Genomic DNA, 12,742 nt, shown 5'->3' with positions numbered 1-12,742 from the left:
TGTGGTAAAAAAAAATATATATATATAACCATGAATCCATGATGCATTAGATGTAGCTCCCTATATAACAGAAAACCTTCTTAATTATTCTTAAGACTCAAAGCTTTCTAAATAAAAACAAACTTAATTGCTAATTAGTTAGTAGTATTCATTTAAAAGGTCATTTATATATAGTACAGCTGAGATCTTAAATAAACGGAATACTTTTATGAAAACTAATGTCTGAATTGAATGGAGAGAAAGCGAAAAGACGGATTAGTCAGGAATGTAATGCATACACCTTTTAGTTTGTCAAACATGGAGGCTCAGTATCAATAAAACATTTTATTAAGATGAAGCTTGTTAACACTTAACAATATTCACTCCAAAGTTTATGAATATTAAAAGTTTTCGACGAATAATATTAATCTGCATCGATGTATTGGTATCAATTTGATGAATTTGATATGTAAAAGCATAAATCTTAATGAATGTTAATTACAACTTTAAACCTCATTAATCTTCTGATGTGCCTCCTTCCTACAACTTTTTACTTTTAAGTAACACGCAATGACATCTTTTACGGGTTTGAGTTCCAATAATGTCTACAACGGTATATGAAGGTGGTTAAGATGTAAACAACCTTACCTTTACTTATGGTAGAGAGGTTGTTTTTTAATCTAAAATAAAAAATAACTTTCAGCCATGCAAGGAGTGAGGATCAAACCATTGACCTATGGTGTTAAGCATTTGAATCTCTGACCTACGCCTTTCACTTCCGTGGCTATATATACTCTCCATCAGTTCACTTAGTTAGTTCATCACACCACAAATATATCTTTAATTTACATCTTCATGATGTTAAGATTTGCGGGAAAATGTATTCATTATCTCACCAACGATGTCCCTGAACTTGTTCATATAAGAGCAATATTTGTAATCTCCATTCTAGTATTCAAACAGTCCTTTTTTCCACATCATCAACTTCTTACTAATCTTTCTTTCAATCACTTGCTCATTTTGGCCTTTTTAACCATCTTGATTATCCTCACACTATATTCCTTCAACAAGCCTCGAGCAATCTACCTCGTCGACTTTGCTTGTTTCAAGCCATCTTTTGTTTACCGGGTACCATTTGCCACGTTGACAGAACATGCCCGAATTACCTTAACCTCAGAGCCCAAGAGCATCGCCTTCGGACTTAAGATCTTAGAAAGGTCTGGTTTGGGTGAAGAAACGTGTGTACCAGAGCCGTTACACTATTTGCCACCAGACCCTAACATGATGGATGCTAGAAATGAGTCTTATTTGGTCATTTTCTCTGCTATGGACTCTTTGTTACAACAAACTGGGATTAACCCATCAGAAATCGATATTTTGATATTAAATTGTAGTCTCTTTGCACCAACTCCATCACTTTCGGCTATGATAGTTAACAAGTATAACATGAGAGATAACATTAAGAGTTATAACTTGTCCGGAATGGGATGTAGCGCGGGTTTAATATCTCTAGATTTAGCGAAATTCCTACTCCGGGTCCACCCTAACTCGAGTGTAGTTTTGATAAGTACCGAAATACTTACCAAAGATCCTTACAAGGGTAAAGATAGATCAATGCTTCTTCCAAATGTTCTTTTCAGAATGGGAGGTGCAGCAATCCTCTTAACCAATAAAAAGTCATTTCATAAATATGCAAAGTACCATCTTTTACATGTGGTTCGGACCCATAAAGGGTCAAACGATAAATCCTACCGTTGTGTCTCACTAGAAGAAGACAATGAAGGACATAGCGGGGTTAGGCTAAATCTGGATCTTCTTGCAGTCGCAGAAGCATCTTTGAAGTCAAACATCGTCACCATTGGACCATTGGTTCTGCCAGCATCAGAGCAACTCTTGTTTGTTTTCAATCTATTAGGAAGAAAGTTTCTTAAGCTTGATAGGAAACCATACATTCCTGACTTCAAGAAGGCTTTCGATCATTTCTGTATTCACGCCGGTGGAAGGTTGATTATCGACGAGATTCAAAAGAGTCTAAGGTTATCGGATGAGCACGTTGAAGCATCAAGGATGACGTTGCACCGGTTTGGGAACACATCTTCGTCTTCATTGTGGTATGAATTGGGTTATATTGAAGCGAAAGGGAGAATGAAGAAAGGAGATAGAGTTTGGCAAATTGGATTTGGAAGTGGATTCAAATGTAACAGTGCAGTTTGGGAATGCAACAAAGATATTCAACCAACAAAAAATGGTGCATGGGCTGATTGCATCCACAAGTACCCTGTATTCCAGCCAGAAGTTGTCAAGTTCTAAAGTTGTCACATCTTTCAATTCTTAAAGTGTATGCTTGTTTCATCTCATAAGTCCACCTAAAAAAATAAGTTATGTTTTGGAGAAATGGTACACTTTTCCAAAAAATTTGTAGAATTGGCAAGTGGACAAAAAAATTTGTAGTATATAAAAAGCAAAATTTTATTTGCAGCTAAAGACTGAATTTCAGAGATCCATACTAAACTTATACATTGTGCAAAAATGGCCAAATAAGGATGGAGGTGAAGTCTGGGATTGTTTAAGATAATATTGTTAGTCCCTTATAATAATCAACCCAATAGTTTGAACAATCACAGATTTTGTATGAATGTTCTTGATATTCTTGTGATGTTGTTTGATCGTAGATGGATATTGATATGGGGAGAATTTGGTTGACCCAATAGATATGACTTTATAGAATAAATCAACACTTATTTACAATGTTTTCATGGCTATTTATAAACCATGAATGGACACTTTGAACCATTGTGATGGTTCTACACACCTATTACTTTATGAACCATTGTGATGGTTCTACATACCTTTTTGACTTTCTTTATTACATAAACAACCCCTATATTTCCTAATAGACACTTAACACTTTAATGATACTTTACACTAATTACATACTTGACCCAAACTATTATAAGTTTAGTTTAACTTCCAATACCCCCCCTTAAACTAAACTTGTCCAAGGTGAGTCTTCAACTTGCTTAACTTGTCTTCAAAGTAACTTTGGGTCATCATCGGAGTAGTAAGCGATAAGAGATTCTTCATTCTTGTCTTTTTCTTTCCATTTGGTGCACTCATATGCAAGGTGTCCATAGTTGTTGCAGTTGTAGCATTTCATGTCTTTCTTGTCTCGTCCTCCTTGTTGTTTGTCTCTTCCTCGACCTCTTTCTCCATTGTTAACGTTTCTTTCTCCTTTATTGAATTTTTTTCCCCGTCCTCTACCATTTCTTTGATTGCTTGAACTTGCCATTAAAAGTTTGTCTTGATGATTTTCTTCATGTTCATCTTGGCTTTTGAGTCGTTCCTCGAAAGCAATTAGTCTTCCAACGGCATCTTCAAATGTCATCTTGTCTAAATCTTGACATTGTTCAATGGACATCACAATAGGTAGAAACTTCTTTGGAGCAGAGTTAAGTAGTTTCCTTACAAGCGTCTTATCTTCCAAAGTTTCACCAAGGCCTTTAAACTTGGCTTTTATACTACTTAACTTTCCTCCAAAATCACTTACATTTTCATTCACTTTCATCCTTAATGTCTCTAGTTCACTCCTCAAGGTTTGTAGTTGTGCCTTTTGAACTAGGTCGGCTCTTAAATACTCGACTTCAATCGAATCCCATACTTCCTTTGAAGTCGAGTATTGAGCAACTTGCATTAATACATCTTGTGGCAATGTTTGAAAGATCATTGCCTTCGATGTGTTTTCTTTATTCTCACTTGTTGTTTCTCCTTCTTTTGCAACTATCGTTTCCCAAATACCATATGCCTTCATTATCGTCTCCATCATAATTGCCCATGTCGTGTAGTTCGTTTCAGTCAATTTCGGGCATTGAAGTGCTATGTTTTGGTCACGTGTAGCGGATGATTCTCCAGTTGTCATCCTTTCTTACTTTCTTTTTTACTACACAGGTTTTGTTGACCACTAAGGTCTTGTTGCCATTAAGGTCTTGTTGCCACTAAGGACTTCTTGCCACTAAGGACTTGTTGCCACTAAGGTCTTGATATCCACGAAGGTCTTATTTTGCCACTAAGGTCTTATTTGCCACAAAGGTTTTATGTTGCCACTAAAGTCTTATTTGCCACAAAGGTCTTATATTGCCACCAAGGTCTTATTTACCACAAAGGTTTTATGTTGCCATTAAGGTTATTTATTTCAATTTTATTACTAATCTCAAATGATTAATAATTTTATAATAATTTAAAGATGTAAATAATTAAATTATTAATGATTTACAAACTTCTAAATTATTTATTTTTTTGATATAAAACAAATATTGTTGGGCTTTTGTTTTAAAAACTTACGGATATACTAGCCCACAAAAACCTTTTTTTTTTGTTGTTGTATGAAACAAATATATGGGCCTAAGCCTTTTGTTTGAAAAACGGACGTAGGTTATAGTGTTATACCCCTTTTCTTTTTCTTTTCTATAACCGGTACAAAAACAAAAAAGAGTTCTAATCCTATATTCCTATTCTATGAAGCAGTACAAGAAAAACCTGTTGGGTTTCAAACCCGTCGATATGATGTAACTGATTGTAACCGCTTGTAACCGTTTCTGCTTTTTGATCTGCGACCGGTGGTGATGGTTCCTGTTGAACCGTGAATCCCTCTCGTTCTTCTGCTATGTGAAATCTAGGGCTTCACGATTTGGGATTTCTGGTCCGGTTGCTTTCTGGGCAAATTTCGAACCGCTAATGGTTCGTTTGAGGGTTGTGTTCTTCGTTTGAAACAGGTGTGATTTTCCTTTCTTTTCGCACTGTTTCAATTCGTTTCCTTCTTTTCTGATGATGCCTGATGCACTGATACTCTTTATGCCTCCTGTTCAATCTTGATTATGGTTACTAAGTGATAACCGTTTCCTTTCTTGATGATTTCTGACAGTTTTTGATAATTTCGTGATTATTGCTTTCGGTTATCCTTTGTATGCGAAAGCTTGATTCAAACAGAATCTCTGAAATGGTATATGATCAACGGTTGGTTGATTAAACCTGGGTCTGATACCACTGTTAGTCCCTTATAATAATCAACCCAATAGTTTGAACAATCACAGATTTTGTATGAATGTTCTTGATATTCTTGTGATGTTGTTTGATCGTAGATGGATATTCATATGGGGAGAATTTGGTTGACCCAATAGATATGACTTTATAGAATAAATCAACACTTATTTACAATGTTTTCATGGCTATTTATAAACCATGAATGGACACTTTGAACCATTGTGATGGTTCTACACACCTATTACTTTATGAACCATTGTGATGGTTCTACATACCTTTTTGACTTTCTTTATTACATAAACAACCCTTATATTTCCTAATAGACACTTAATACTTTAATGATACTTTACACTAATTACATACTTGACTCAAACTATTATAAGTTTAGTTTAACTTCCAATAAATATCATTATCCAAAACATCATAAACATATCTTATTATAGCCAAGTTTGTGTCAAATTTCACTATATGCCCAACCAAATCGCAATGGAAAACGTTAAATCACAATCAAAATTGAAAAATCGCAAACAAAAAACCAAAACCGCAACCGAAAACCCAAAATCACAACGAGAAACCCTAGAGTCGCAATGAGTAACCAGAAATTGCCACTTTAACTTTTCGTTGCGAGTTTGACTTTTCATTGCGATTGTAGATCGAATTGGTGATCGTGATAGTCGTAGTCAAAATACCAACAACAATCATGAAAATAATTGAACGTATTTATATCATATCTTGAGGAAGCACTGGGTCATGATTAAATGAATTCCCAAAGTGCATACACGAATTGGATTTGGCCAATTAGCTCATTAATTGAATCTAAACTTATGACTAATTCTGTTGTGAAGCATCAAAAACTGGTAAAAGATGGTTGTGAACTTTTGGAATTAGTATAATTAATCACATAAAGTTGTAATTATATAGCCAATGGGGTTGGTGATCCATTGATAAGTTCTAAGAGCTTGTGGTATTGTGGGGTCTATAAAAGAAATCAAGTTAACAACCAGGTAAAACATTTACCCTTAAAGTTGTAATTTTTTTTTTGAACGGCAACGGTGAAGGGTTATTAATAACAAACACTAGCAAGGAGCTAGCATGACGAGAGTACAATTCATGAGTTAAAACAGATTGATACAAAATTTATTGATTTGTCCATAGCTAGTTTAGAACTTGACAACTTCTGGCTGGAAGACAGGGTACCTATGGATGCAATCAGCCCATGCATCATTTTTTGCAGGTTCAATTTGTCTGTTACATTTCCAAACTGCACTATTACATTTAAAACCACTTCCAAGTCCTATTTGCCAAATCCTATCTCCTTTCTTCATTCTCCCTTTTGCTTCAATGTAACCTAATTCATACCACAATGAAGACGAAGACGTGTTTCCAAACCGATGCAACGTCATCCTCGACGCTTCCATGTCTTCCTCGGATAGCCTGAAGCTCTTCTTAAGCTCGTCGATAATCAACCTTCCACCTGCATGAATACAGAAATGATCGAACACCTTTTTGAAGTCAGGAATGTAAGGTTTCGTATCAACCTTAAGAAACTTTCTCTTTATGAGATTCATGACAAACAAGACTTGCTCTGATATCGGAAGAACCAACGGCCCAATGACACTGATATTTGCCTTCAAAGCGCCTTCTGCGACTACCAAGAGATCTAGATTCAGCTTAACACCGACGTGTCCTTCATCGTCTTCTTCTTGGGAGATACAACTATAGGATTTATCGTCTGATCCCATATGGGTTCGGACCGCATGCAAAAGATGGTACTTTGCATGCTTGTGTTGAGATTTCTTATTAGTTAAGAGGATCGCTACACTCCCCATTCTGAAAAGAAGGTTTGGAAGAAGCATTGACCTATGTTTACCTTGGTAAGTATTTGGGGTCAGTATTTCAGTACTTATCACAACTGCATTGGATTCGGGGTGGACTTGAAGTAGATTTTTGGCAAAATCTACAGATATTAAACTTGCACTGCACCCCATTCCTGATAAGTTATAGCTCATAACGTCTTCTCGCATTTTATACCTGTTTACGACCATGGCTGAAAGAGATGGATTTGGTGCAAACAGACTACAATTTACGATCAGGATATCGATTTCTGATGGGTTGATACCGGTTTTTTGTATTAAAGAGTCCATGGCTGAGAAAAGGACCAAATGAGACTCATATCTAGCATCCATCATAGTAGTGTTTGGTGGTAGATAATGTAATGGCTGTGGTATACATGTTTCCTCCCCCAAACCAGATCTTTCGTAGACCTTAAGCCCGAAAGCAATGCTCTTAGGCTCTGAGGCTAAGATGATTCGGCAATGTTCAAGCCCGGCAGCAGAGGATATCCTGTGGACTATAGACGGCTTGAAACAAGCAAAGTCGACGAGGTAGATTGTTCGAGTAGGCTTGTTCAAGAAATATAATGTGAGAGTCAATATGGTTAGAAAAGCCAAAGTGAGTGAATGATCGAAATTAGAAACATTGTTAAGAAGTTGATATGGAGATTGTGATAGTTTGAATGCTTGAATGGAGATAAAAAAGATTGTGGTTACGAGTAGTAAAAGGAAATAAGGTTTTGCAGACATTGTGGAATAGAAGATGGTGAAAATCTTGTGGGCGTGGATGAAGAATTGTTTGATACTAAGGTGTTGTATATGTATAGGGGTTGGAAAGCAGAACATCTTAAAAGTTAATTGGATGGAGAAAATGAATGAAGTGTACTAATTAGTCATGTTCATGGTTAATTAATCAGTTCTGGTAACATATTTGGTAAATTTTTTCAGTACAATATATACATAGGTTTAGTGAAAAGTTATTGTGTATCAGTCAGTGTATGTATAAAGTTTGTTCATACATATATGTATAAATAATAAGCTAGGTAGTGCACAATTGACAAAATGGTGTTATATATATAGATAATATGTATCTATAGACTATAGTATGTATCTAAAATATCTAGTATGTAGAAAAATTTCAATCAAACAGTGAAAAAGATTTTTAAAACCATCTTACATATAAAAAAGTTTATTTCGGAAATTTGCTCGGTTTTACTGATCTCAATCAGTACTATTAGTTAGTCAACGTTTTCTTGATGAGTACCTTTCTAATTGAAGTTTTTGATCAATTCTGATATAATTTAAAGCATATAAGACATATATGTTGCTACCAACTTGATTTGTCTATGTTCTCCAAGGTTCCATCTTACTTTTGAGCTTAACTTATAAAATCGATTTTTTTTTAGCCACTAAAGTAACATGGATAATTAAATGCATGTACTCGAGAACTTATGCACTAATGTACTCGTAAGTATTTAGCAGTAGGAATAGAGTAAAACCCAAAGTGCAGGTTATATGCAAGGAATTCTAGGACAATGTTGCTTTACTCCTATGTATTAACTAAACATATATAACTTTCAAGTCTTGATCAGTACATTTCACATGGCTGGGAACATGGACATAGTTATGGTTTTTTACTTTATTTTTTTAGTTACTGAGTTATTAGTTGAATTGGTATTTTGTTTTGACTGGGCTTCATCATTCATGGTATGTTGGAGAGTGGTACACGATTGGTTAAAAAGGTGGGTCATTAGAAAAGGACTTTAGGTAGTTTTCTATTCCGCTTTTTCAGTAAATGCATGTTATCATGTAAGGCTATAAATAGCCATTTGCTTTACTGAGTTTTGTACATCAGTGAAGTTTCATACAAGTCTTTTTTCATGTTTTCTTTTCTACACATTTATGTATATTTATAGATTTTTGTGACCGTGTGTGGGTCAATCATGTCTCGTTTGTTAATAACTTGATCGCAGTTGCTTGCAATAAGAACTAATACACACCATCAACAACTTCCCGGTTATGCTAATGAGTTAGGTCTGCCATGACATCTGCTGTTCAACATTGGTAGCTAGTAAAGTTCTTGAGAAATTTCTTTAGATTTTTGTCTTTTTGTAGGAACCCGCTTTAGTTCTTGATGCGGCCCGAAAATGTCGTTGACAGAACATGCCTGCATTGCCTTAGCCTCAGAGTCCAAGAGCTTCACCTTTGGTCTTAAGATCCTAGAGAGGTCTGGTTTGAGCGATGAAACGTGTCACCAGAGCCATACATTAGTTGCCACATGACCCTAATGTTATGGATGCTAGAAATGAGTCTTATTTGGTCATTTTCTCTGCTATGGACTCCTTGCTACAGCGCGCAAAGTGGGATCAACCCATCAGAAATCGATCTTTTGTTATTGAGTTCTAAACTAGCTAGCTAGGGACAACTTGATAATGTCCGGTACTGTAGTGTGATTTAGAGAACCCTTAACAAAATAAAAGAGTTAAGGTAGCCATGTATATTGATCAGGCATATATACTTGTATATCTGGACCTGGTAACTTATGGCATATCCTATAATGATATTTGAATTTTAAAGCAACAATCTCCAGGCCTTTTCTAGTGGGTTGCGTCTTCATTGAGATTCAGATTCATAGTTAACTGTTTGAATCCGATAACTTAATTTCTTCATTTGTCATGGGTTTCAGCTCCTTCACAATTTAAAATTAACATATAATTAAATTAATGCAAGTATAAAATAGAACAACTATCAAAAATTATGAAGCATATAGAATCTTTTATTTATTCCCTGACTTTTTTAATTACGAGTACATGTCAAGATTTGAATAAATAATATGGGCGTAAAATATAAATTACAAAAAGAAATACCGATTGGATCGTGTGTTTGCATTTCGACAACGAACTAATCTCTATCGTGGTCATCAACAAAGACCTGTAGCCTGTAGGTGTCGCTCTACACTTGATGGACGTTGTAAAGGGCCTTCACGGTAGTGCTGGAACAAATTAAACTCATGTGTAAGGGTGATCTCCCATATTGGTTTGGATGCATCAGTTGGAAAGGAGGTTGATAACTCGGTTGTTGATAACATGGAGAGGGTTGAGATTAAATTTGGATTAGACGAACGGGTCGAGGCCCGTGTCCACTACTTTTGTTTTGGCTTGAACCAACTTTTGATTTCCTTGATCTCATGCTTAAAAAGAATTATATGAAGCATATAGAATCTTATAGAAAATTGAAAGATTGGTAGTGATTTATTGCATAAATTTAAGTTTAAGGTATTGCTAAATAAAGCCATTAGAGTTTCACTTAAAGTGCACAAAAAGATTGTACCTTTCCATATTAAAAGTCCACTCCCTGAATTTTATGGTAAGTGTACAACTATCTAATGCACCTTAATGAAAGCCATTAGGACTTCGTTTAGCAAAAGTTTTGTTTTTCAATATTGCAACGGGCTACTTTTTAACGGTCATGTGACTGTTTGTTGAAACAACAACGGGTATAGCCACGGTTTGCCATGCCTTGGTCTTCAAACTTTGAGCTAGAAGCAGGGAGTGGCGACGGTGCAGCTGCACGGCTACCCCCAAACTGCACTTTTTCGTGCCTCCCGCGCTTTCCACTCTAATCATTGTAGCCAATGCCCAACTCTTAAAAGCCAAATACTGCAAGGCTAGCTTTATTAGCCAACTGTGTATCTAATAACTATAATGTCGGAGGACAAAAGAGAACCAAGGCCACGGAACAAATAGTCTGAAACTTTTTAAACGAATTATTCATATAGAATTTAATTTTAAAATAGACCATTCATAAACTTTATCCAAAAGTAAACTTTCCTATTTAACAGATCTTTATAAATTATCAAATGTAGTTTAAGCTCAAATAACTTAATACTATTGGTCAGTCAACAAAAGTTTCTGCAGAACTAGTATATCCAATTCTCAAAAACCCAAATTTTGTATGGGTGAAAATGGTTTTGAACTTAATTTTAATGTTTTAATTAGTCACAGAGTACTGTATATTGTTCAAAAAAAATTAAAAATAAATAAGTAGTACGAGTAATTAATTACATCAAACAAAAGGAAAGAAAAAACAAATTGATAAAAAAAAACTGCATAAAATTCATTCATTTGTCCCTAGCTTTATTTAGTTAAGGCCTAGGATTTCTCTAAAGTACAAGAAAATGCATAATTTGTCCCAGGCTAGTTTAAAACTTCACAACTTTTGGCTGGAAGACAGGGTACCTATGGATGCAATCAGCCCATGCATCATTTTTTGTAGGTTCAATTTGTCTGTTACATTTCCAAACTGCACTATTACATTTAAAACCACTTCCAAGTCCTATTTGCCAAATCTTATCTCCTTTTTTCATCCTCCTTTTCGCTTCAATATAACCCAACTCATACCACAATGAAGACGAAGACGTGTTTCCAAACCGGTGCAACGTCATCCTCGACGCTTCCACGTCTTCCTCCGATAGCCTGAAGCTCTTCTTAAGCTCGTCGATAATCAACCTTCCACCTGCATGAATACAGAAATGATCGAACACCTTTTTGAAGTTAGGAATGTAAGGTTTCGTATCAACCTTAAGAAACTTTCTCTTTATGAAATTCAACGCAAACAAGAGTTGCTCTGTTATGGGAAGAACCAACGGGCCAATGACACTTATATTTGCCTTCAAAGCGCCTTCTGCGACTACCAAGAGGTCTAAATTTAGTTTAACCCCGACATGTCCTTCGTCGTCTTCTTCTTGAGAGACACAACGATAGGATTTGTCATTGGATCCTCTATGGGTCCGAACCGCATGCAAAAGTTTGTACTTTGCATGCTTACGTTGAGATTTTTTATTGGTTAAGAGGATCGCTGCTCCTCCCATTCTAAAAAGAACATTTGGAAGAAGCATTGACCTATCTTTACCTTTGTAAGAATTTGGTGTAAGTATTTCAGTACTTATCACAATTGCATTGGATTCGGGGTGGACTTGAAGTAGATTTTTAGCAAAATCTATAGATATTAAACTTGCACTGCACCCCATTCCTGACAAGTTATAGCTCATAACGTCTTCTCGCATTTTATACTTGTTTACCACCATAGCCGAAAGTGATGGAGTTGGTGCGAAAAGACTACAATTTACAATCAGAATATCGATTTCTGACGGGCTGATTCCTGTTTTTTGTAACAAAGAGTCCATAGCTGAGAAAATGATCAAATGAGACTCATCTCTAGCATCCATCATAGTAGTGTTTGGTGGTAGATAATGTAATGGCTGTGGTAAACATGTTTCCTCCCCTAAACCTGACCTTTCCAAAATCTTGAGCCCGAAGGCAATGCTCTTGGGCTCTGAGGCTAAGATGATTTTGGCATGTTCAAGTGCGGCCGCAGAGGATATTCTATAAACTATAGATGGCTTGAAACAAGCAAAGTCAACGAGGTAGATTGTTTGTGACTTGTTCAAGAAGTATAATGTGAGAATTATCCAGATCGTTAGACAAGCCAAAGTGAGTGAATGATCGAAATTAGAGACATTGTTGATAAGTTGATTTGTTGATTGTGATAGTTTGAATGCTTGAATGGAAATAACAAAAATTATGGTTATGAGAAGTAAAGGGGCATGGTTAAAATAAATTTTTGCCGACATTGTGAAGAAGATGGTGAAAATCTTGAAGGTGTGGATGAAGAATTGTGTGATAAGAACGTGTTGTATAAGTAGGGGTTGAAAAGGAGAAGATCTTAAAAGTTGGATGGAGAAAATGAATGAAGTGGAAGGGAGGTAGATGAGAACATTAAAAGTTCATCTCTAGTTAGTTATGTTTATGGTTAATTGGTTTTGGTGAAATAGTAACATATTAGTTAAATTAGTAAATATTCGTACAAGTACACTATATGTATCAAGTTGATGA

At 35.6% G+C, this 12,742-nt stretch overlaps 4 protein-coding genes across 4 annotated transcripts; 1 reads left to right on the top strand and 3 right to left on the bottom strand.

Moving 5' to 3' along the window:
• The first annotated feature begins 813 nt into the window (after window positions 1-813).
• On the top strand, window positions 814-2,289 carry LOC122597852 (3-ketoacyl-CoA synthase 5-like). The gene has a single exon (XM_043770426.1). The coding sequence runs from the start codon at window positions 835-837 to the stop codon at window positions 2,287-2,289; it is 1,455 nt and encodes a 484-aa protein (XP_043626361.1). The 5' UTR covers window positions 814-834.
• A 721-nt stretch (window positions 2,290-3,010) lies between these two features.
• On the bottom strand, window positions 3,011-3,895 carry LOC122597373. Its single transcript, XM_043769972.1, has one exon. It carries the CDS (start codon window positions 3,893-3,895, stop codon window positions 3,011-3,013), a length of 885 nt encoding a protein of 294 aa, XP_043625907.1.
• Window positions 3,896-6,169: 2,274 nt separating this feature from the next.
• Window positions 6,170-7,598, bottom strand: LOC122597371 (3-ketoacyl-CoA synthase 5-like). Its single transcript, XM_043769971.1, has one exon. It carries the CDS (start codon window positions 7,596-7,598, stop codon window positions 6,177-6,179), a length of 1,422 nt encoding a protein of 473 aa, XP_043625906.1. The 3' UTR covers window positions 6,170-6,176.
• A 3,361-nt stretch (window positions 7,599-10,959) lies between these two features.
• On the bottom strand, window positions 10,960-12,480 carry LOC122597370 (3-ketoacyl-CoA synthase 5-like). The gene has a single exon (XM_043769970.1). It carries the CDS (start codon window positions 12,478-12,480, stop codon window positions 11,050-11,052), a length of 1,431 nt encoding a protein of 476 aa, XP_043625905.1. The 3' UTR covers window positions 10,960-11,049.
• Window positions 12,481-12,742: the final 262 nt, after the last annotated feature.

This window comes from Erigeron canadensis, chromosome 4, assembly GCF_010389155.1.
Source record: "Erigeron canadensis isolate Cc75 chromosome 4, C_canadensis_v1, whole genome shotgun sequence".
In the NCBI taxonomy this organism is placed as follows: domain Eukaryota; kingdom Viridiplantae; phylum Streptophyta; class Magnoliopsida; order Asterales; family Asteraceae; genus Erigeron; species Erigeron canadensis.
Note: the sequence above shows the minus strand (reverse complement) of the source record. Positions and strands in the feature narration are given on the sequence as shown.